General features: G+C 39.4%; 4 protein-coding genes across 5 annotated transcripts; 2 read left to right on the top strand and 2 right to left on the bottom strand.

Annotated features, from left to right (window-relative positions):
• The first annotated feature begins 318 nt into the window (after window positions 1-318).
• On the top strand, window positions 319-2379 carry mgme1 (mitochondrial genome maintenance exonuclease 1). Of its 2 annotated transcripts, XM_035531493.1 has the most exons (5): window positions 319-938; window positions 1031-1253; window positions 1490-1622; window positions 1933-2107; window positions 2198-2379. In XM_035531493.1, exons 1-4 carry the CDS (start codon window positions 416-418, stop codon window positions 2068-2070), a joined length of 1017 nt encoding a protein of 338 aa, XP_035387386.1. In that variant the 5' UTR covers window positions 319-415; the 3' UTR covers window positions 2071-2107; window positions 2198-2379. The 2 variants fall into 2 exon arrangements, with proteins under 2 accessions (XP_035387386.1, XP_026873123.1); XM_027017322.2 differs by having other exon boundaries at window positions 320-938; window positions 1933-2379.
• A 1775-nt stretch (window positions 2380-4154) lies between these two features.
• On the bottom strand, window positions 4155-9148 carry si:dkey-76k16.6 (uncharacterized protein LOC566817 homolog). Its single transcript, XM_027025607.2, has 5 exons — window positions 8943-9148; window positions 6039-6149; window positions 5824-5932; window positions 5563-5686; window positions 4155-4822 (listed from the first exon to the last, which is right to left on the bottom strand). The coding sequence occupies exons 1-5, from the start codon at window positions 9015-9017 to the stop codon at window positions 4411-4413; spliced, it is 831 nt and encodes a 276-aa protein (XP_026881408.2). The 5' UTR covers window positions 9018-9148; the 3' UTR covers window positions 4155-4410.
• Window positions 9149-12004: 2856 nt separating this feature from the next.
• On the bottom strand, window positions 12005-14091 carry cst3 (cystatin C (amyloid angiopathy and cerebral hemorrhage)). Its single transcript, XM_027025605.2, has 3 exons — window positions 13797-14091; window positions 12648-12755; window positions 12005-12546 (listed from the first exon to the last, which is right to left on the bottom strand). Exons 1-3 carry the CDS (start codon window positions 13998-14000, stop codon window positions 12469-12471), a joined length of 390 nt encoding a protein of 129 aa, XP_026881406.2. The 5' UTR covers window positions 14001-14091; the 3' UTR covers window positions 12005-12468.
• Window positions 14092-20461: 6370 nt separating this feature from the next.
• On the top strand, window positions 20462-25717 carry ephx5 (epoxide hydrolase 5). The gene is given in 10 exon segments (XM_027025611.2): window positions 20462-20693; window positions 21544-21754; window positions 22040-22220; window positions 23418-23627; window positions 23734-23822; window positions 23824-23864; window positions 23984-24198; window positions 24478-24586; window positions 24986-25111; window positions 25382-25717. Coding segments are annotated over 10 exon segments (1416 nt in total). The 5' UTR covers window positions 20462-20670; the 3' UTR covers window positions 25593-25717.
• Window positions 25718-25815: the final 98 nt, after the last annotated feature.

Genomic DNA, 25815 nt, shown 5'->3' with positions numbered 1-25815 from the left:
ACGAGGGATTCTGTTGTTCTTTTTCTCTTTTCTACTTGACACCTTTTGCTGAATTTGTTTTATACACAACTGTACATTCTTGCTTTGTGAATTATGTTAAAATCTCTAAGCTTCTTCAAACGATAATAGGTTGTTCCGGAACGAATGTTTCTATGATACGTTTTCTAGTTTTGGAAGACAACAATGTAACGTTGCACATGAAAATGCATTATGGGACACGTAGTTCTGTGAGAAGGCGTCGCGGGTATTTTGGCACATCTAGAACTACACTTCCCGACTCCTCGATGGCCGGGATGGGAACACGCTCAAGGCTTTCAAATTGGATTGGTGCGAGAGCGGTCTAGTAGGAAGGTTTTCTGGGGTCGACGTTTTTAATGTGTAAAGTTGTTTTCAGATCTCAGAAGGAGTATTCACAATGCTAGTGAACACACTATGGGTGCGATGCCATTGCGCGGTTTTATTATCTGGACATTTCCCTCTCGTGTGTTCTGGCTCACGTGTGGCGGCTTTTTCGTCGTTCCCTTTTCTGCGTGCGCGCAAAAAGAAAAGCGAGTACGGCTGTGTGGACACAGAACGGTACGCGTCACTTGTGAGGGCAGCCGTGTCCACAAGAATAAGCTCACAGACCCCAGAAAGCATTGAAAAGGAAGACAGATGGCTGTATGGGAGTATTATAAGATCCAAAGCAGAGGCCTCCAAAATGGTTAAAAATCCGTATCCACTGTTAAACGACGCAAAAGGCGTTGTCCAGTCAGACTGTGAGGGGCGACCCATGAGCAAGATACCCCTGCAAAGAGATGCAAGTCAACCTGCTATAGCCAGCGTGACCAAAATACTGCAGAAGACCATGTCTGCCAAGCAAGCCTTTTGCTTGGAGAGGTGGAGGAGAAAGAAGATTGCTGAGCTTGGAGAGGAGGGCTTCAAAGAATACACCACAAGTAGTGCCCAGTTTATCATGCCTATGCGAATCTTTTAGTGCAGCATCCAATGACAGAAGTATTTTACCCATATTCACCCTGTTTGATTTTAGAGCTTTTTATGCAGGGAAAGCTGTTCCATTCAGCTATTGAAGGAATTCTAACTCAAGAAAACTCCCCAAAGGATGACATGGAGTGTTGTGAGGAAGTGGATGGGTATTTGCAAAGTGTCGGTCATGTGCTTGATGATGTCACAGGAGCAAGAGCCATCGAAAGTGCAGTGCACCATGAGGCACTGCAGTACTTGGGCGTAGTGGATTGTGTTGCCCTGTACAAGTGAGTATCAGTACTTTCTATTTGCTTTCAGTACTTCCTGTTTTTGTTCAACAGCTCTTCGACTTTAGACCTAAGAATATCCATGCCTTCTGGCCAAAGGCTTCAATCCTATCTGAGAACATTAATTAGCAGCATGGCTCCTGCTGTGTTGTTTGTTTGTTTTTTTTATTCTGTCCCTGTTGTTTTTTCTGCTACCTTATCAAACCTCTAATGACCCTTTTTCTTTTAATATACAGGGGTTCGCTTTGTGTTATAGACTGGAAGACATCAGAGAAGCCCAAACCCTTCATTCATAATACCTTTGACAACCCCTTACAGGTGGCTGCCTATATAGGAGCCTTAAACAGTGACAAGAACTACAACTACCAGGTATGTAAGTGTTTAAATCTTGAAATAACATGGTTAATGATCGACTTGTGTTGTTTTGACATTATTTAGGCTTGTTGCATCATGTAAACACTGTAGTCTGTTGTCACATTTACCAAAACATGCAGAGAATTCACATGGAACATAGGTTTTGTGTTACCATGTTTACAACACATAATAAAAGATTCAAGAATCCATCTGTATATGTCAGCCTTCGGCAATATCTACAAAGGTGAATACAGTGCTGTTTATTTGCTGAGTCACTGTAGGTTGTACTCAGTTCAGTCTGAACGCAAATGTTCTGTCTGTACAGGTAGAAAGTGGGTTGATTGTAGTGGCCTATAAAGACGGCACCCAGGCCCACTCCCATTGGCTGAGTGCAGAGCATGTGCAGCAGTACTGGGAGAGATGGCTCCTCCGATTGGAGGAGTATATGGAGAAGGCAGCGTAACTTGTTCTTTAATGGAAGACAAAGAATGCCTGTGACCGTAAGCTCTAGGTTCAACCGTTCAGCCTTTACAGACTATGAGAAAGTTCTCAGAAAAGAGAGATGTACTGTGTTGTTTGTGTTCCTCTAGGTCCTACCACCTCTTCCCAGCGTATGACTTTATATATATATATATATATATATATATATAACACAGTTAACCACAAAACAAGTTACTACAACGAATATTTGTACTGTGTATTTCTGACAGTTAAATGTGTCAAGTCTGCTGCATATTCTGAAAAAATAAAGAACAAATCTTTAGTGAACACATTTAGTGAATAAATCTGTCTGAATCTTTAGTGCAGGCTGACATATTATAGCACAGTTCTAGCTGATCAAATGTATTGATTTTTTTTTTTTTTTTTTTTTTTTCAGTCTACCACAGTGGTTATTTATTAGGAAAATCCTACCATCCAGACACACCTACAGTAGAAGCCTGTCTATAATCTGTTGCCTTGCACAGTTTGTGTTTGTCCTTTCTCCTTTGTCACTAAGATCACTAACGTGTGTGTGTGTGTGTGTGTGTGTGTGTGTGTGTGTGTGTGTATATGTATATGTATATGTATATATATATATATATATATATATATATATATATATAATTTTTTTTTTTTTTACCTGCTAAATTATTCTCTCAACACAGCTATGCTGCTACCATGCTACAACCATAACCCCACAAAACAAATGTAAAGGTTATATAACCAGTTTCCTAGGAAACCTGCAGCAGAGTAGGTATATTCAGTTCAGCTGTGTGAATAGGATTCTGAAGAAAGGGGGAATCTAGAACAAAGGGTAGTCTGTTGTCACAGGTTCAGCTGCAGGACTCAGCATGCCATTTTTTCACGGTTATGCTCTATGATGGTGTGCAGTTTTACGTATGCAAAAGTAATTTTATACATCAAAGAAAAAAGCTGTGAAACAATGATACTGAAACCCTATTTTTCAAATCTCCAGATGATATTTGCCCTTTTTATAAAACCTGATTTGGAGTGTTTGCAATGTGTTGCTTTTCAGTGAAGTTCTTCTTGATTTATTTGTTGTGTATGTAAATTAAAAGCTCAATTCCTTTACATTCTTATTAGGCTACTTTAGCTGCAAATGAGAAACCTTTCCACATTTCCTACTGCTTTTAGGAATTCACAGACTTTCTAATGCACCTCATGTCGTTAAAAAGGAAGTCACTATTCTGGTATCACCATCCGAAGCTGCCCGTAGCCTGGGTGTAACTGGGACAACCAGTTGTTGTTCTCAACTCATGTTTCTAATCTAACCCGGTCTTGCAGATTCCTCCTTTGTAACATACGAAGGATTCGACCCTTTCTTTCGCAGGAAGCTACTAAGTGCTTGTGCTGTCTCTTGTGATCTCAAAGCTAGACTACTGCAATTCGGTACTTGGTCTTCCTCTAAGAGCCATCAAACCTCTACAACTTCTCCAGAATGCAGCAGCACGACTGGTCTTCAATCTTCTCAAGTTTACATGTTACTCCACTGCTGTACTCCCTTCATTGGCTCCCTGTAGCTGCACGCATCAGATTTATAACCTTGATGCTTGCCTACAAAGCCAAAAATGGACCTGCCCCTTCATACATGAGGTCAATGGTCAAAGCCCGATCTGTACCTCGAGTACTTCGAACCTCAAGTACGGCTCGGCTCAAAATACCTTGCTTCAGGTCTCATGGACGACAAGCATCGAGACTATTTTCTGTCCTGGCTCCAAGATGGTGAAATGAACTCCCGCTTGCTGTTCAGACAGCAGAGTCCCTTGCAGTCTTCAAATGCAGACTGAAGACCCATCCATTTGCAGAATATTTAAAGGACAACTGACACTGCTCCCTTATTGACTGACTAATTTATTACTTATTGTAAGGCACTATTTATGCTTTTTAACAAACTCTAGCACTTTATTGTTTATAGCACTTATCATTGTTTAAGATAGACCTTATGTATTTTGCACTTCTAGGTATCAGCATTCATCCCTGTATTCCACAGTATTCTAGTTCATTGGTATGTTTAATTCTAACCTACTATACTGTACTTGGATATATTCTATGAGTAAATGACAAAGCACTTTTGTTAGTCGCTCTGGATAAGAGCGTCTTCTAAATGCCATAAATGTATTCTGTTCATTCAGTGGAGCAATAGGTTTAAAATAGGATTTGTATCACTCATTTGATACAAGTTAATATTCTCTTAAGATTCATGTTTTTTCATCCCATTATTATAAAAACGAGTTTCACAATTACTTCAATTACCTCACTTTACGTTAATGTGATAATGACGAGAATGTCTGATTGCACAAAGTCAGTGTGGAATTGGATGCTTTTGATTGAAGCCATACCAAGCAACTCTGTAAGTGGGGTCCTCTGTGAAGCCCAGACTTGTAAAGAGTCTGTAGGACAGCTGGTTCTCTTCCTCGATGAAGCAGAACACTGGGTAGCCTTCGGAATGGAGTTTCTTTGCTAGTGCGGTGACCACGGCTTTCGCATAGCCTTTCCGTCTGTGCTCAGGCTGGGTGTACAACATTCCCATCGCACAGGAAGTGTAGGTAAGTACCCATGCAACTGGATGACCGTCCGGGTCCAGCACACAAGAAGAAGGGAAATTCATGATCATATTCCTAATCATTTGTTTGCTGAATTCAGCAGCAAACTTCCAGGTACTATTAACCACATCTATGTGAGACTCTTTGAGAGATGACAACTGCACCGATACCCTGTAGGGGGCAAAGGAGAGTTAACTTAGGGTGTTTATACATTAGTTGTTTGGGGTTTTTTTTTTTTCCAGATCAAGGTCTGCTTGCTCTATGTGGTTGTTGCATTTGGTGAAATGTGAAAGCTGTTTATTTTTATTTTTATTTATTTTATTTTCTTTCTTTATTTTTCTTCAAACCTGGGAGCAGTCCAGAGAACTTATCTCTGGTCCTCCTGAAATCAGTGCAGTCTGCTGCGTGTGTGGAAGCTACCTGCTTCAGGCACATGATTGGTTCATTTTGTAACATCACTGTTTCGACTTATTGCATCACTTCCCTTTTCTAGTTTCATTATGCCCAGTGAAAAGCCATGTATCCAAAAAGTGAAGTTCTTTGTTGCTTGAGTGTTTATATCCAAGGATAATACTAAAAAGCACTAAACTAATGAACCTTTTGTAAGACGCTCTGGATAAGAGTGTCTGCTAAATGCCGTAAATGTAAGCCTAAAGCCTAACACTTTGCAAACCTGCACAAAGAAAAGTGATTTATGGAACTGTACAATTAATATGTGGTTCATGTGGAATTCCTCTGTGTGAAAGCAAAACAGAATAATCTCCCTCAGTCAAGCCCAGAACCAGTCAACGCCTATAAACAAACAGTAAAGGTACCTAAGGTAGTACAATTAATCTTTAGCAACATTAGGCAATGCATTTGAACAGGTTGTAAATTCTGGCAGATGGTCTGGCGGTAAACCACTTAGCTACCTGTTATTTGTAAGGTTAGAGGGATCAGGCAATGTCATCATGTGGCAGACAGTGAGTTTGTTCTCAGGCACACCTTTGGCTGCTGCTACAGCTTTTAGCATCTCCTCATGGCATGTGTTAACACCTAAACAGGTAAAAAACCAAGGTTAAACTGATGGCGAAATGTTTGAACTGTTTGAACTAAGAGAACAACATAATTGGTTCTGATTTGTAAATTTCACAAGATAGATTATTAGAAGCAATAATAAAAAGCCAGAATACTTAGACAAAAGTAATTCTTCCAGTCAAAAAAGCCTGTATTTTCCAGTATGTTCCTGAGAGAAGCTTCGTCTTTGGTAAAAACTGACACATCTCTGAAAAGGTCCCCTTGCTATGCATGAGAGAAATGAAGCAGCCATAAGAACTAGCATCTTCTACTCAGCACTTTGTGTACTATTCCAGTAAATGGTATTACCCAGGCATTCTGTTGTTCATACCTCCTGACATTTCGATCTGATGAACAGCACATTGAAGTCTGGCCATTGGTCAACTATCACCTCCATACAGTCAGCTTGTCCTCGATTTATCAGGAAAAGACATCCATATGCCTAGAGAGAAAAACGTGTATATGTATATAGCGTCAGTCTGAACACTGACAAGTCTAACAGTTGGAGCCTCCGGTCTTCTAATTACTGAACATTATAGAAACCCAGTGCTGACCAAACTTGGCAGTGTACAAATGTCACATCACTTTTATCACTCCAAATATTGCTGGGTCAATTTGCTTGGCCGATATGTATTAAGCTGATTTGGCCAGAACACTGAATGTTCTGAATGATTCAGGTTATTTCAGGTTTGTCTAGAACTACACTGCGTATTACGCCTGAGTTTTTATAACCTCTAAATCTTTAACTACAGTACACTGCAGTTACTTCCTCCTCTTTCTGCATTCACTATATGGATGTAGGGTTAGAGACACACTTCTTAATCATTGAATTCAGGTGTTTCATTCCATCCCATTGCCACAGCTGTCTAAAAGCAAACACCTACCCATGTAGTCTACCCATACACTATTCTGAGGTGAATAGTGCATTGCCAACACTCTGCTGACTCAGTAACTGCAGAGTGCCAAATCTCCTCTGGCATTAACATCAGCACAAAAACTGTGCTGGGAGCTTCATGGCCTGGGTTTCTATGGCTGAGGAGCTGCATGAAAGCCTTACATCACCAAGCACGATGCCAAGCATCAGATGGAGTGGTGTAAAGCAAGCTGCCACTGGAGTCTGGAGCAGTGGAAACATTTTCTGTGGTGTGACACCTAACTGCTCCATCTGGCAGTCTGATGGGCAAGTCTGGGTTTCGCGAATGCCAAGAGAATGTTACAGGCCTAACTGCATTGTGCCAGCTGTAAAGTTTGGTGGAGGAGGGCTAATGCTATGGGGTTTATTTTTTTTCAGGGGTTGGCCTAGGCACCTTAGTTCCAGTGAAGGTGAATCATAATACTTCTCTATTAATAAATATTTTGGACAATTGTATGCCTCCAACTCCACATTAATGCCAACTGATTTAAAATGGGCTGACATAAAAGCTCCTGTAGGTGTACCTCCAAAATACTGTCTTGCACCCTCAAACTCCCAGGACTCCCTTCTGATGCAGTGTTTAGCCCTTCAGACTAGATGGTAGAACCACATTTTTCTGCAATAACAGCTTTAAATCTGCTAGGGTACCTCTCTAATAGCTTTGCACACTGCCTAGGAGTTATTTTTGCCCATTCTTCCTGGCAGACTTGTTCCTGGTCATTCAGATTGCTTATATAACAGCTGTAAACTGCAATTATCATACAATTAAAGATTCTCGATTGGATTGAGATCTGAACTTTAACTTTGCTATTGTTCAACATTCACCATGACGGAAGAAAAATCTGGACTTTGACTTGGACAAAGGCTGACAAACTGTTTTGAAGTGTTTTTCTTCAGTAATTACTTCTTTCTAGCCACCCCCCCCTAAGTTCAGGCCAAGCGTATGCACAGCGCTTTATATCGCTGACAGGTGCTGCTTCACTTCAGCCTCAGCCACTGTAGCTCTTTCTAAGTGATTGTTGGCACCTCTGCTTCCCTCATCTGACCTTCTACAGCACAGCAGTTGACCACATATGCAAAAAAAAAAAAAAAATGTCTTTCATGAATGCAGTAGGCTATCATTTTAAAGTACTACAGCACAAAATACCAAAGTGTCATTTGTAATTCAGACAAATCTGATGACTTTAGAGAGACTAAATACAGTTGTAAGGTACACTTATTACACTGACATGTCACAGAAATTATTTATTAGTTGTGTTGTCCTGCAACCATGCAGAACACATAGACAGGTTGCAGGACAGTTTGCAGGTCACAGAGACAGACTGCACATGCAAGTGTTTTCTTCACATAGCTGTATTCTGGGTTGTTTTCTGAATGGCATAGTCAAAAACATGCTAAAACATCTGAGGTGATTCGAGGAGATCAATAACTCTGCTCCTAAATACACAAAAATATTAGGTCAGGACTATTCCACTTAATAAAATGACTGACAACCATGGGTGCAGTAGTCATTCTTAGCCAAGACATCCTCTTTCAGGGATCCCTGCGCAATTCTGTAGTCATTACTCTGTATATAGCCTGCACACGTGCATAAAGTAAAGGTTTGATTATTTTGTGCAGTATAATGTGTATATCACATTATAATGTGATATAAATAGTGGATCCAGCTAGATAATATTTACATGCAATTGACAGAGGACATGTTGTATTAGCCCTATAGCTAACTGCTGAAGCTAACAGTATTAGCCCTAGCCCCACATTAGCGTTACAGCATGAGATATTTAGACCAATATAACATTTTACATACACCTAGTTAGTAGTAGCAGGAGTAATAATTTACATTGTTCTAACATTCATTAGAAATGTTTGATGAATGTACGTGTCTGATTTGTTAGTCTATCTTGTATAGATGCGTCCACAACACAAAACCATCAGACAAATCTGGGTATTCAAGGTCCTTAACATAACTGCAAAGTACAAAATTGGGTTTCGAGAGATATGTATGACTTTGGTGTTTCTTTGGTAGCTATACTTTTCAGTGTTGTATGTAGTTTTTATGGTTTTAAAAAATATTGATCTTAAAATTTGCAATTCTAGAATCTGTAGGTCAATATGTAATGTACAATTAATTTTCTTGCCTAGTGATACGACCAATTTATTTACAAAACGGAGAATTAAACATTTTAAGAAACATGCATTTATTGGGTGGTATATCTATAACATTTCCCTAGCTATTCTTTCCTCTGAATCCTAAAACTGTATTACACCACAATCCCGAAAAATTAGACAACTTCATATGCTTCATTTCTGTGAGTTACACACCTGTTGAGATTTAATAAGGAACTGCTTAAGAGTCTCCTCTGCTATTTTCATCTGTTCCTTGTTTAGAGTCTTCATTGCTCCTGCAAGGACTTCACAGCTCGAAATTCCTGTAAGTTCTGAAGATCAGTTTACCCGCTCCACTTTCTTTAGACGCCCGGGCAGAACGCACCACACATGCGCACTTACGGGCGCTGTCGGAAATTCTGCACGACTCTTTATTGCTGGATACTTTTAGGAAGGTTAAACACGCCATAAAACGGTTTGTAACGCATTTGTACATTGTACTTAGTCGCCGTGGTAGCCCAAATGGTCTGTTTCCATCTAGAGCGTTGCAGTGCTTCGCGTATAGTAGGTCAGCAAAACCTGACCCACACCTTCCCAAAAGTGACCTACTTAGGCTACAGGTTAACTTCCAACTGCACGTCACAAACAAACAGCACACTTTCATAAAGACATACGCTGATATAACCTATAACACCAAAGGTTGGAGTAACGTAAGATATTAAATTAACACTTACTTGTTGTTGTAATAACTCGATTGTTTCGAATAAAATATTTGGGGGGGAATATCTTTGAGTCAAAGTGAATATATTCAAACGTATTATATCTTGTTGACTTGTTTATATTTAGACCTACTTTATGGGCTGTTACAAAACAACAATAAAAAATCCCAAATAAGTATTTGATTGTAGTTTGTTTGATTTAGTTGGTTTCCCCACGTATTCCACAATATTTATCTGAAGATCTAGGTTTATAATTATTTATTAACTGAATGATTGTTTCAGAGACTGCTGTCGATGGCATGACCTTCACAGTCAGTATTGTGGCTTTATATGACACTCGTTGCATCGTAAACTGTCAGAAATGCGAAAATACATTTTTATGGCAGGTTTAGAAAACTCCGATAGCTGCATTCCTGAAATCGTTCCTATATTACTATATTACTGGTAGCCGCCTGACAGTGAAACTTGCTTGTATATCAGAGAGGGATCTCCCTCAACCATCTTAAAGTCGAACTGAACTTTATTTAATTGTCATGGATTATTATTAGTAGCCTGTTCAATCCTTTTTTAGTAATAAACGGACTTCGGTTGTGATTGACCGACGAAACCTCATGAAATGTCGTTCTGGTTGTACAGTTTGAGAACGTTTTATGTTTTATTTATGTCTGAATTACAATATTTACGTTTTTCAGTATTTTTTATTCAAGAGGCTGGACTGCAGAGATACTGGGTGCCCAGGTCAACTAGGTGTGGATAGAGCACCTTTTGGATGGCCCAGTACCCCAGTGGGTAACCTGTCCAGGCCAAGTGGGGGTCTTTTAAATGCTAAGATCAAAAGAAAATCCACAGTTAATTAGAAAAGTAATCTAGTGCGCCACTGCAGCCCCTTGTACAACAGTTAGCCCTTTCTGTCCAGTCTCTCCAAGTCCACGAAGAGCAACCCAAAATCAAGAGTCCAGAATCAAACTGGAATTAGAGAAAGTCTATTTTAAGTTGGAGAACTGATACCAGTGATCAGGAGTTTTTGTTTAATCATTTTACAGCAACAAGCAGCATTGCTGTAGGGCTGAAAGAGGAACAAAGAGCACTAAGTCATCAGAATAGAGGAGCAATGGGCAGTATATACCTGAAGAACATGATTTTTCTTCCTAGACTGATTGCTACAACCCTACCTCTGGAGTTCAAGCCCCATCTGGGCAAGACTCCTACACTACATTTGTTTATCTCTGTAACCTAACTGAAATTCTAAGTCTGTAACAAAGGCTGAAAGCAGCCACCCTACCCGGGACTCAAGCCCAGGTCCTGGGTTTGAGTCTTGGGTAGGGTGGCTGCATTCAGTCTTCATTGCAAAGTCACGCTGGATTAGCTTGTCTGCTAACTGTGTGGAATGTAAAATGCTGATGTGCTAGCGAGTTGCTAAGATCTGTGTTTGGGCGCCTTCCTGTGCTCTCCTTCCACAGGCAGGTTGAGCTATCACGCTACAGTCCAGCCGTATGCTTGTGTTTGTCATCACACGTATTTGTAACACTTGAACTGAGGACAGGTTAGTGTGTGTGCACCTAGATAGTGTTTCAGCGTCGTATTCTGAGCCAAGCCTTCTTTGTATTGTCTTAGTTTGAGAAAATGGCTGGAGAGAAATGTGCAGAGCAAGCTAACAGCTTGTAAAGGATGCTGTTAAAAGATGAATGTCAAGCATGTCAGTTACTACGTCCTTATTGTTTTGTTGTTTATAATAGCTACAGACATGGGCAGCGGTAGCTCAATGTTTAAGGTTCTTGACTTGTAGGCAGTCAGTTGCTGGTTCAAGCCCCCCCACTGCCAAGTTGCCACTCTTGGGCCCCTGCGCAAGGCCCTTAATTGCTGAAATTGTACTCGGTCATAATTGTAAGTTGCTTTGGATACAAAGTGTCAGATAAATGTAGTTGACAGTTTTGATGTGCAGGTCCATGTTAATATTGCCTGACTAGAATGTGGGCTGGTTTATGCAAATTTGGAGTGCGTAAATATTAACCAGTAAAAATGTTTTTGGTTGGTCAGTTGTATGACCCTATTTCACGATTTACATTTGAAGGAGGTGACAAAAGTTTAAGGTTCATGGTAGGTCAAGTGCCATGTAATGAACTCTTACTCAACTATGCTAATGTAAATGGAGTTGCCCATAATATGGGACCTTTAATGTATTTAATGAGTCAGATTTCAGGACACAGAACTAATCAATCTAGTCAATCAATATTAATGATTGAATCAGTAATTGTTATAGGATAGCTGTTATGTAACCCATTCAGTTTAATTAATTGAATGAGCTTTACAAAGGCTACTTGAATGTTGCAGTGACTTTTTCAGGTTTCAGTTGTAGATGACGCTATCTGCTTGTCAGGGGTGAATGTAACTGTTGAACTCATTGTGCAGCTTTAAAGGCTCGTCACAAGTTCCGTTGTTCAGTCTGAGAAACACCCTTTTTTTGGTCTTTGGAATGTTAGCACATGTTTGTTCTCTGTGCTCATCTCTCATGGAATTGTGGGAATGTAATATTTAGATTTTCACAAACATGACACCTGCTCTGGTAGAGAAAACTACCTTTTATTCCATTTCCATACAGTGTTCCTTTTTATTGTATACCATTTGGACATTTTGTATTATTTGTGTACGCGTCTGCCGCATAACAGGAATAAAAGTTCCATCCTAAAACCCCTACCAAAAATACACAATATCTTTTCAGCAAACTTTTAATAGTAACCCAAACTGCTGCAAAAACTTATTACTGTCAGAAATTCCATGTTGAACAATACAAAAACTGTTTTAAACAAAGATTATGGAGCTAGTGTTAGTAAAAGCATTTTTATTGTCTCATGTTATTTGTTGACACAATGAAACCAAGAATTGTTAATCTAATCAATTAAGATGAAACTCAAATATGCTTATACAAAGATTATATTATCAATTGAACAGTTAAGCTCTCTTTTATAAAGAATGATGATTATGTGGAAAACGCCCAACAAATCTGTTTCTGGATCATATGACCTCTAATTGCAGCTATTCTTAAGAAGCTTGATGGTGTCAGTCCAAGGCTGACTCCAGACGACTAGTTCACACTGTTTGGGCTTGAAGAAAGACACACACAATGCAGTTAATGTACACAGAAAGCAACATTGCAAACAGTGATTATAAAATGCATAAATTAAAGGCATTTTTTGCAAGTTACCTGTTCAACTGTGGGGCCAGGTTTGTCTGCACACACCTCAGTCCTCCTCTTTTTGCAAGATGTCCTGACCATATCAATAGTAAAGTAGTACTTCATGCCTGAAACAACCTAAAGTCATTGGAATGTGAGGTCATCCATCAGAGAAAACAAACAGACAGACAAACAAACAAACAACCACAGCACTATCTTGCCTCAAGAACAAAGCCATAGGAAATATTTCTCAATTCCACAATTTTAAAGTTACATATAGTTTGCACATATTTTTGCAGCCCCTTTTAAGTTTAACAATTGCAGATTTATAACCATAGCAGCAAAAGGAGAAGCTGCTGGACCAACATTTCATGCATATTTCGATTTGAACAACTATAATGTAACTAGTGCAATCTGAAATCCAGCAAAGACAATAACACTTCTATAACCAGTATACTACTCTTATAATCTGCACAAGACCACAGCGGTACACAGAGGTACGGAAACACTGCGTAGGCCTTTATTTCTGCAACAGGAATTCCAGACTCAACGAATAAGTATGCGGTAATTCCACCAACATTTGATTATGTGAGTTATTGGAATCACGCTAACGCCTAACATCGACTATTTATGCAGACTTGTTTACCTCAAGAAACACACTAAGCAAATCCTCATGCACCTATTACAGACAGTGATCGACAGATTGACAGATAGATTGAATCATTTAAGATGAGAAGACTGCAAACAAAAAAAAAACATCAATCCATTAGCATGGGCTATTGGTACCCGTTAACCCACACACTTTCCCCTACTTCATTATTTTTCCCAAGAAAATATGAGATAGACAGCAATACTAGCTAATCTGTTTATGTGATTATCTGCGCATTATCGAATTTACTAGTAGGGTACAATGTGAAGACAGTATATTAAGCGTTTCATATTGTTCTGGACACTATACAGCATGACACTGAACGACAAATAAAGATGGATTTCTCCGTTACCCAGACAGCTAACGTAAGAAAAAAGACTGTTATATCTTATTATATCATTATATCTTAGCTATTCTTGAAGCAATACTACTGCGTTCTGCTCATTGCCGAGATTTCTTGAGCTATGCTTGGTTGCGATGCTGTTTTAAGGATGCCTCGGTATATTAAATAAAGTGGTAATCGATTTTACCTGCTGTTTGGCGCTGATCACCTTCGACACTGTACTCAGGTAGACGTCGTTGCTCGCCTTATTATGCTGCGCGACTGCGAAATCTAGAGCATTTTTAACGGACGGCGAACTGATGTCCGCGGGCGACACACCGCCGGGGAGAAAGGTGGCACTCCCCACAACCAAGACAAAGGCCAGGATTGGGGCGACGACCTTTAAAAACATGATTTAACGCGTCAGTCCAAACTTTCAGCTATAAAACTGCTGTTGCGTACAATTAAAGGTACGACGCGGCGAATAAGGAAAGGAATGGCGAGATGTGGTTATATAAGCACAGACCTAACTGCGACGGGCCACATTTCGTCCAATCGCTTGAAACAAAGTGCAAGGGGATTGGTTGCTCAGGCCAAGGGAGCGTCCTAACATATTTCTTTAACGGATTTGTAGTCCAAACAGTGCTCCGGAAAAAAGACTGTGATAGATTGCAAACTTAAAATGTCGAAAGGAAATTTGAAACGAAAACATTCAATTTAACATAAGAAAAGGTTGCCAGTCGCTCCATGTGCACACCAGCGTCTCAAATTATTGAATTGTATTTACTACCGATTTACATTTGTGAAATGGGTGTGACGCATTGACACCAGTGAGTCAGTAACCAGTAACCGGGTTTATTAATTATTAAACCAGATAGGATAGGCCTGAATTGTAAGAATGATGTTTAGTAATAAAACGTTTGAAATTAATTATACTTTTATAATAGCATTGGCTTTAGCAGGTAAAATCACAGACACATTAATTACATATTCAGTACAAGTTTCAGTAAAAGTAAATTGTAGCAAATGTTCCAACAAGTATAACAGAATTGCAGTATATAAGACATTTGTTGGTCAGCAATGAATACATTGAGGACGAGCTGAAATATATCAAGTAGACATCAGTTATTATGTGAACGTTAGTTCATATTAATGAATATCTGATTATGGAAGTGAGATGGAAATCATGCTGAACATTATCTTGGGCTAATTTTGCAGCATTGGTTGTTAAAAGGACAACAAAACTTCACATTCTCAGGAAATAACTTCCCATTACTTGAAAGCCCATCAGTTTTTGTTATAGATATTATAGAGATATTATCAGCTTTTTCACACTAAATGGTTAGACCAAGTGTTTCACTTCCTCTCTCTTCAATCACATAAAATCATATAAAAGTGTGATCAAAATAAACAACTCTGGCACAGACACCAGGAAATCATCCAGTGCTTCTCAAAGAATTTTCAGTGAAATCCTCCTTCATCCTTAAAAGGAGAGTCAGGAACACCCAATGCAGACAGTTACCACCAAACAGTATTTACCAGCAAAGCCACATCCAGGGGAAGCTCAACACAAATTACTCACTCACAAAATTATATCCTCAGACAAGTACATTTCTCACCCAAGAACTTTCCTAAGTCATGGAGCAACATCACTATAACCTTACAGTCTTAAGTTTAACTTGCTGGATAGAAAAGCAAAAAAGAAAAAAAGAAAAAAGCATGAACACTGAAGAACACTGTGCACTCAAAAAGTGACACAAATGCCTTTTTATAAACAAAAAAGCATACATAGTATGCATAAGTTGAATATGGGTGTATTGAAGAAAAAGTTCAATGATGTAACTATATCTGGAGCTTAATGTTGCTGTCAGGTGGTGGTGTTTTTAAGATGAAAAGAAATACATTTCTTATCTGAAAACTGACCTTCATACACACCCATAATACACAGGCGCCACCAATATCTTCAACAAAGGATACCATTATGTAGGATTTGACAAAGGATCTTATTAAGTAGGCTTTGATAAGTCCTTGCTGAAAGAGAACTGAACAGTGTGATATTTACTTAGGTTCAGGCATTAGCTGTACAGTTATAGAAGAGAGTTCCCTAATGCTGTCATGTGTAGTAAAATGTTTCATATGGGCCTTCATATGGACCCTAATGCTTCTGAAATAATGCCCACCTAAAACAATTTTTATTTCATTCAGTCTCAAAGTGCCTGCTCATACTATTTTTCTTGCAAGAAATAACTGAGTTATCTTCTGATTGTTCTCTGCTTTACATATTCATTTATACTCCACATTATAGCATCATGAACAACTAGTTCCCTCTCCCCTTCCTTAGCGATATTTCCTTATTTATATACAATATTACAGTTCAGAAGATAAATTGGTAGATGAAAAATAAAGCCAAACCAGTCCCTTCTTGAAGTAGGGTAAATAAGGATGGCTGGGAAGAACAGAGAGAAAGGCGGAAAAGGTGCTGGGCAGAGTTTGGGATGCAGAATGCATACATCAGTTACCATGACAATAGTAGGAAATTCCCAGGGATTTATGTGCACCATGGGTAAGTGGTCCCAGTGCAAAACTATTTGGCTGAAACTGTAGTGTGCACTATGTCATCTGTTACAGACTCCCACTCTTTCTTGGTTAAGTGTTTGGACATAAAAAGAAGTTTTTTTTTATCCTCTGCCCAGAGTCATTCAGTTCATGTTTATAGCAAATGACCAGATGGATTAAGATCATGGCCAACTTCATTATGACTGTGGAGTAGAATTCTGTGGACTCACAATACAGAAAAACCAGATATTTCACCGTTGCAGTATATCTTATTTTTGTGCTGACTTTGAATGAGAATGTGGAAAAAAAGCAAAAAATATTTACCAAAAATATGTACAATTTAGAATTTGCACTTCTGTCACTGGGCAAAAATAATATAACTGTCTTAAGTCAAAGAACAGGAATATTTATTATACTCTGTCTCACCTGTCTTACTGGTATTATTCAAAATTTATTTTAGGTCAAGATGGAGAAGCACTGCTGTCTTCTTACAAGTCCGCATGCATGAAGGAACAGGCACGCACTTAGGTATCCCACATATAAGAATATATCATCTTGTTATTAAAATAATTTAAAGCACTATAGAAAGGACTATAGAGGACTATAGAAAACATACTGTACCACATCTCTGGAATAGGCTATAAGTGAATATACATAACTCAAAAAATAACCTAACTCAAAAACAAACACTGGTCCCAGAACAAGGAGAAGGAGAGGGTAGGTTATGCAAGGTCAGACTTCAAGGAGAACGCACAGGAACTGCAGCAGAGAAACAGTCTGAAATGTGTAAAAGAGTAGCAGATTAGGCAAGGTTGAAGCTTAATCTGGGTTTCTCACATGGCTTTCATAAATGTGGTGGAAATGTGACTCTAGGTCCCTTATGGCACTACAAGGGTGTGCCCTATTGGAAGAGATTTTAGCTGAATGTATCAATTGAACAGCAGGAAGATTTCTCTTTACCTTTTCATTATTTGGAAATAAAGGTTTTTACACACTGAACTTCAACATTTAGTGATAAAATATGAAGCAACTTTGTGGACCAGATAAAGCAGGCTTACTTGTTGCCAAAAACATTAACACTGAAAAATTAAGTGTAAACATTTACCACAGCCTGGGTTAGCCCATACCTAAATCCAGCCTGGTGTGTGACTGCTTGTAATTAGCCCCTAATGTATGCTTTTGAAGAAAACTACTGAATGTGACTCTTCAAAAAATGTCAACTTGACAAAAACTACTACATTTGCGTCATGGGTGTATGAAGCAATGTGTCTAAATGTAAATTAGACTTTATCTTTCTGTGTTTACCCTTGGCTCATTTGAACATAAATTATTTCTAAATACTTAATGTGCAAAAGAAGCAATATTTAAACACACACATATACACATAAATGATCTGGTACCAAGTTGTACAAAAAGGCTCAACCTGACCAGAACTAGGTGTAATCGTTCACCCATCACAGCAGATACAAAACTAAGGGTCCAATAAAATGTTAAAAGCAAATATGGTTAAATATAATACCAAAAGTGTGGTAAAACATTTTGTTTAGAGAACTAGTCTTTATTTGGTATTATTAGAAGGACTCCCACATCATATTAGCAGAAACAACATGAACAGGGCAGTGGTAGCTCAGTGGTTAAGATGCTTGACTTGTTATTGGAAGGTTGGGGCCCCTGAGCATGGCCCTAACCTTCAATTGCTCAAGTTATGCTCAGACATAATTGTAAGTTGCTTTGGATAAAAGTGTCAGCTAAACACTGTAAATGGAACAACAAATCTATTTACATATAAATAAATAACCCTACTCCAAACACAAAAGTATGTTTGTACTTTTACTACAAAGTATGTTCTGTTCAGTAGGGCAAGGGAGCTGTGCAGGGCTCTTCTGTGATCGCTGCATCCATGGTGACTTCCACCTGACTGTTCTGTAAGGATAAACCCTCTGTGCAGTCACGCACACAGGTGGTGTGAGTATCCCCAAAGCCACTAACTAGACAGAATTACAAAATTATTTTTAGAGTCATAATGACACAAATGAATAACCAGGAAAAGTCCTCATAATGCCAGATCTGATTAAGGTTGTAAACTCAAGAACTAGTGTTTTCTTGTCAACATTTTTCTGCGCAACAGAAAATGCAGACACTTCATGCAGCTGAGTAGAGCAGTTAGGTGGCCTCCTTGAAGGAAGTTGGAAGGTATAGTGTAGCTGTCTCGAACTGCAGACCTGTAAAAAAAAACCAGTAAAATATTAGTAAATCACATTTAATTCCAAATGTATTTATCCCCCATTCATTCACCAATCTGTGCTTCCATAGTTAAAATTAATTAATTCTTCAGTCTTCTTTTTTTTACTCATTAACAGTATACAAACATATTCTGTCTGTTTACTTGCACTCCAGATAATTTTCTACAGCAAAAAGAACACAACAATTGTATTCCCAGAAAGGATGGTTTGCTATCACCAGGATGCAGACTCTGGTTCCAAGGATAGGATGCAACCAGTGTAGTCATTCATGAGCCCACTAATAGGACAGCACTGTTGGGAATACCCCCTACACATTGTTCTGTGAACTTGACTAAGCAGCACAATGATATAGCTAAAGCTCTCCAATGAAACCAATATAGTTTAGCACTTTACAGAGGTGTGCACTTTCAACAATAATGAAGGAGGGTGGATTTTGGCTGTGAACTCTCAACAGGGGCTGTATGCTCTTCAGGGTTTAAAGAAAATAGGAACATTGTCTTTACACACTATTACACTATTATATATTTTCATACCTCTATTTATTGAGCCAGTCTAGCAGTCCTTGATAGTTTCAAGGCATCATTGCTTTTTAAGATGGATATTATTCAGTATAAAATCATTGGGGCCATTTTACTTAGTACTGTGATGATCTGCCTGTCCACGTCTATTTGTTGTAGATCTTTCATCTTGCAAAGGTGCTGTTAGTGGTTAATAACGAGTCTGGATGCCCAAACTTGGCTTTGATTCTGGCCAATCCCATGTCCTTAATCAGAGGGTCTCTTTTCTTATTGAATCTGTTCATGTAGAGTGTCCAACGAATGGGGAAAAAGAAAGTTAGGAACATAATTATTTGAAACAAATAACAACAAATAAGCAAGCAAGTCTGCAAGTGCTTTTATTTGCAAAACGTAGCGGAAATAAAATGGAACTCACATAACCAGATGCAAAATTCTCTTTCAGGCAAAGGATATAAGCTTAACATACTGATGATGAGAGGAGTAGTTTGGACCGAACAAAATATATATTTTAATCTGAGATGGATGTAGACTCACTTTGTGTTTTTTAAATCAAACTACCAGCCATTCGTACAGAAAGACTGTCAATAGACAGGGGGGGTCAAATGACACCTTGCATAGTGTTACTAATTATCTGAGCAATGAATGTCTTAAGTATTCCTATTTTCGTTGTAACTTGGGTAAAACAAGAATAGTTCCCTCCCCCTCCCACAGCACAGTGCTGTAAAGGTCAACCTCTCCATCTGTACAGCGGAGGGAGTGGATAGTCTACTTCTTCACCAGGATATATAACCATCCAGCAGGGTGCTGACTGGCATGTAAATGTTCTGAATAGTGGGAACCTTTTGTAAACACAGTTTCCATTCATTACGAAACTTGATTATAAGAATAAGTTGTTGTGGTTGTTTTTTTTTTATTATTATTTTTTTTTATAGCACAGGGATCTCAGTGTCTGAAAGTTAAAGAATGTAAAAGTATTCAGCTTTGTACTTGACCGTGTCATGGTCCAAGTGTTTAACTTTCTTGACTCAATCAAATGGGATTACTTCATCTCAGATGGGACTGATTCAGTGAGATGGGATTGACTAGGTGAGATAGAAGTATTTCAGATAGGAATTATTTGGGCGATGGCGCAGACTGATGTCATGACTGCATAAGGTGAAGCGGTGTTGAGATTTTTCTTGCGTCTATATTACTGCTAGCCTGTAAAAATATCAAACCGCGTAAGGCTGACTCTATTCATCGTCACGGTGAAATGATAAAGTATTAAGGGCTTTTATTGATGGTCATTCCATTTTACGTTTAGTGAGTCATATCAACTTACACGACTCTTCATTTACTTGCAGTGACTTATGTCAAACTTGCCAATATTACACAAATGTCAGAGTTAAAGAAACGCTTGCAAAATTTGGATCTAAATATAAGGACAGATATGGATACGAGATTTGACTCAAGGCACTGGATGCACTTCAAGCTAGTGAGTTACAGGACCTACCCATTTCATTCAAGAATAAGTAAGTAGTTAAGAAAAATGGAAAATCGGCTCCGAGATCCGGTTCGAAGAGCCGATTCCGTCGTGAACAACACACCAGCTTTTACGTAAGAGAAGAGCCTGGGACTTTGTACTCTTCGTACTTCGACGAAAAGTCGCATTGTAACGCTTCTCGACTTCGACTAGAACACACATTAGTGTTACAACTTGGACACCTGCAACATAAGGACCCCAACGCATTAGTTACAAACTCTGGGTGACAGTCCGGGACAAAATATGCAGACTTTCGAGAACATTAAGTGAGTAGGTGACAACAGACTAACAGGCGTTTGCATGATACACGAGTTGAAACCTTACAGAAAACATTACATTTCACCATATCGGTAACCTTGCATTGCTTAACATTTTCCTTACATCTAGATTAGCAATACAGATTTTGCTGTGGTACAAATCTAGGCCAGTGGGTTTAAGATAGGTAATATATCCTAGTCAAATCTAAATGTCAAAAAACAATGTTTACTTCTTAAAAGATGTAATTGCATAGGCTACTCAGTTTATGAGCATGTTTTTCATATATTAGCCTTCTCAGTGCCCTGCTAGTCGTGTGTGGAAGAGCGCGTATTCGATAGCGTAACGATGCTAATTGTTATGCTTGCGCATCGGGTTCTGTAATAACGACCAAACTTACTAAATAATCCTAAAAACAGACCTAACTCGCTAACGTATCCTCACTAATACTAGAACGACCAACTTGGTCTCCTTTTCTTGCTTGCGTCTCGTAGTTTTCCGTCATTTCCTCAGTTCAAACGCTGCAAAATCTACGTGAAAGCATCTTTAAAATGGTGTAATTGTCTTACAGTTCTCATTTTGGGATTGTTGTAAATGTATTAGAAGATATAATTGACTTCTATTTGTTTTTGTAAGAACAATTATATAAAATGTTCACTATATGGCTATAATTTCTATTTTTTTAAGCATTTATCTGCCCATGTACACCCATGGGTATAGGTTTTTTGTTTTTAACTGTCTTGCCCACTTTGGCATTTTGTGTCATATCAGTGGGTTCAGCTCACCAATAAGAGCCGGCTGTTTTGGCTCTTTTTCGATACACAGATTATTTCTTTTTTCTTTCTTATTCTTTTTTTCCAGACAGGCCCTCTTCAATCTAGACCACTACAACCTTAAAGTCTTGGCCGCATCCTCTGTTGGAATTGGGGGCCTTTTGTGCTACTTAGCATTGAGGAGAAAGCGAAAGACAATCCCATTTGGAGATGGCTGGTGGAGGGTGGGAGAGAAGCCCCCCAGCGAAGACACAACTATACACTCTTTTGTTGTGGAGACATCTGAGGAAATGATACGGGTAAAGGAAGGCAACTGCTTAAATGGCTTCTAAAAATCACTGGCTTCTTAAAATCGCTTGGCTTTCCAGACATGAACAGAGCAAGAATGGTCCAAAATACCATATTAAGGCCTGATCCATTTTCCCATCGCCAAACAGGCTTCTAAAACCATGGCTTTAAATACAACAAATGATTATGGTAGTGTCATCATTTCTGTAACACCCTGTAGAAGTGACTGACAGAAGTTGAAGTGGTAATTACATTCAACAATGGCATAACCTCCTTAATCTCCCCCTTGTCTTCAGGATCTTTACCAGCGTATTGACCAGACAAGATACACAGACAGCCTGGAAGACTGTCGATTTCACTATGGATTTAACTCTGACTATCTCAGAAAGGTAGTTTCATACTGGAGGAATGAGTTTGACTGGGAGAAACAAGTCAAGGTGCTTAATAAGTACCCTCACTTCAAAACCAACATTGAGGGTAAGCAAATTTATATGCTGCTCTAGTTCTTATTAAAACATTGTCATAAACTATCATGGATCCTTCTCAATGGAAATCAAAGTGTGAACATTAGGTATTTGTTTTATGTATGTGGGAATATTTGTACTATATGTAGCCAGCACTTTATCAGAAATATCAACTTTACACCTACACTCACTGGACACTTTATTAGCTACACTATTTGCCAGATGCAGTTATTGGTGTGTTGACATGGTTTTGGGGTGTTGGTGGCACTGAGCTGAGAATGGTTCCACCTCACAATCACCCAGGCAGCAGTGACCGTGGGCTTTAGGTGGAACTGCTTTTTTGCTGTCTACTGTATAGAAAATGAACAGCAGAGTTTGCTAATTGTTCAGAACAGTATTTATTTGTTGCAGTAAGGGCCCTGGGAGAGTGGTTGCTTTTTCATCTCCCTCTGTGGAACAGACACGACCTGGATTTACAGTTTACATTTAGTCACCCTATTAATTTACATTGGTAACCAGAGTACAGATATTTGCATGATTATTATTAACATGGCACCTTTCTCATACTCAAGCACACTTTACAGATGTATATCAGCTTTTTTACAATCACTCTCACACCGATGAGAAGCAGCAGCCAGTTTGCACACAGTGTACTCTTAGTCAGAAACCACAGCCCACTGGTGCAGGCGAAGGGGAGGAGGTTAAGACCAGGACAGAGCATCATCCATCACTGGACACATTCATACAGTACAATTTAGTGTATCCATTCAACCTAACCTCAATATTTTTGGACTACGGGAGGAAACCTATGCAGACACAGGGAGAACGTGGAAACTCCACCCAGATAGCGACTGAAAGACCCTAGTGCTGAGTGGCAAACGTGCTGACCACCAAGCCACCAGGATTCACAAGTCAATCATTACTGTAGAAAATGAGTGACATTTAATTTCAGCAATGCATGAATTCAAATGTACATGCAGGAATTTGAGAATAAAGTGGAAAGAATTCCATAAAGAGGTGAAGCCAACAGCTACAAATTTGTCCTTCCTCCCATATGCTTATCCTCCTGTTTCAAGGATGAATTTCAGGGGGGGGGGGGGGGGGGTAATAACCAGACTTGAGTAATATGATGTATTGGGTAAAGTAGCTGCAGGGGGAAGAATACACCAGAGCACCTCTGAATATTCTACACTTTTGTTTTGATTGTTAGGATTAGATGTGCATTTCATTCACGTGAAGCCCATCCAGCGTGCAGGGCAGAGGGTTCTGCCACTCCTCATGGTGCATGGCTGGCCGGGTTCCTTCTTTGAGTTCTACAGGATCTTGCCCATGCTCACCAACACTGAGGAAGATGTTGTCTTTGAGGTGATCTGTCCCTCAATCCCAGGATATGGCTACTCTGAAGCCCCGCACGTGAAAGGTGAGAATGCCCGCATCGATTCTCAGAACAAACAACTTGCAACATATGCAAAGAACCTACTTATTAGAACTTTAGCACCGCTACGACATGCTTTTTGATACCGCAGGGTTTAATACCATGGATGCGGCCCGTGTGTTCCATAAGCTGATGGAGAGACTGAACTTCTCAGAGTACTACCTCCAGGGAGGAGACTGGGGGGGCCTTTACCACCTGCAACATGGCTCAGATGAAGCCAGAGTAAGCTTGAAGATCAGCCAAGTAGTCACGTACACAATACACACACTGGCCTCCATCACTGCTCCTTTTCCACACCGGGCAAGTTTTTACAGACTTTCTCCTGGTTCTCCTGAAATAAGGTGTGTGCGGGGTCTTCATCTGAACATGATCGCCGCCCAAGCACGAGGCCTTGTGACGGTCCTCTCTCTCCTCATTGGACGATACCTGCCCTTCCTGGTGGGCTTCACCAGAGAGGATGTCCACCGAATCTATCCTTACATGCAAAAGAATGTGTACGAACTGCTGCGAGAGTCTGGATACCTGCACATCCAAGCCACCAAACCTGACACTGCAGGTACAAGAACATGAGTGCTGGCATTTGCGTTTGAACGTCATCTGTCTGTGGCATTTAATGACTGTAATTAAGCCTAGCTTGCAAACCTCCAAGGCTAAGGCTACGATGGTGGCAATCTTTCTGATATTTTCTCACGTCACATTGAACATTTGTGCTTCTTACATGCAATTTAATGCCTTCATGTTGAGTGCACTTTACAGTTGAAAATGTAGCAAGTTAAGAGTTGGTAATAATTATTCTTGAAATGAAAACTTTAATAGAGTTTGTCTTTCCTCACAGGCTGTGGGTTAAATGATTCCCCAGTGGGTCTGGCCGCCTATATTTTGGAGAAATTCAGCACATGGACAGATTTTAAAAACAGGGATCTCAAGGATGGGGGTTTAGAGAGGTAAAGAACGAACAATCAGAAACGAGCATGTACAGTCCTATCCAATTACTGGCACTTTTGGTAAAGACGATGAGTAAAACGGGTTATAAGAAAAAAAAGTTCAAATCCAACCTTTAACTGAAGTAAATTTATTCTGAGGAAGAAAAAAAAAATCAGGAAATAATTATTTGAACATCTTTGCAAGGGTTGCCAATAAGTTTGGAGGGGACTGTAAGTGAAAACTAATTTATTTGGAAAACCTTTGCACAATGAACTACATCACCACTGGTGTCTTCAAGCTGTATGTATGCAAGCAAGACATAAAATACTATATAAACAGAGCAGAATGAATACATGTTAATGATATAGATCATGTATGCACCAGCTTGTCTTGTGTATTAAAATGTATTTGTATCACAGAAAGTTCAGTCTGGACGATCTCCTCACCAATGTGATGATCTACTGGACTACAGGGTCCATCATTCCATCTATGCGGTTCTACAAAGAAAACATGGGTACAAACTTTCAAAAAAGAGTGGACAACATGTGAGTTGAAAAACCTTCCTCTCCACTGGGACAAACGACAGTAACTCCATCATAGAGGGCAGCATAAATTTGACATGATGCATATTTACAGTGCTGCTTTAGCTTGGTTATACCCTTAAATTTCAGTGGCGTGTTTTGATTAAAATGGAGATTGAGGCACATTTTTAGTTTTGTTTCTGGTTATTTGATCTTTCATCATTAGTTTGTATTAGTCAGCAAATCTCTCATGTCTGAAAGCCATGACAGATGTTTGTGTTTTTGTCCACGCAGAACTAAAATATATGTCCCAGTTGGATTAGCAGCATTCCCTCATGAGCTGATGCACTGTCCCAAGACCTGGGCCTACTCCAGGTTCCCAGACATTCGCTCCTACACTTACATGGCCCGCGGGGGCCATTTCGCAGCATTCGAGGAGCCTGAACTGTTGGCCAAAGATGTGATGCAGTTTGTGAAGAAGGTGGAAAAGAAGAGGCTCAAATAAAGTCCTGCAGGCTAGAATGCAAGTGGCTCATGCAATTACAGTGTGCAAGACTCTAAGGAAAATGAATGATGTTACAGTAATGTAGCTGTATATTCAAGCTAATATGATTAAAATGGGGAACCTTTCCTTGTTGCAAGAACACTGTTTTTACATATAACAGTTTAAGGGATTTGAAACTGAACAGAACACAGCTCTAAACCATGATTTAGTCATAATGAGAAGG

This window comes from Electrophorus electricus, chromosome 11 (assembly GCF_013358815.1).
Source record: "Electrophorus electricus isolate fEleEle1 chromosome 11, fEleEle1.pri, whole genome shotgun sequence".
Classification (NCBI taxonomy): domain Eukaryota; kingdom Metazoa; phylum Chordata; class Actinopteri; order Gymnotiformes; family Gymnotidae; genus Electrophorus; species Electrophorus electricus.
This window is presented reverse-complemented; position numbering and strand designations above follow the sequence as displayed.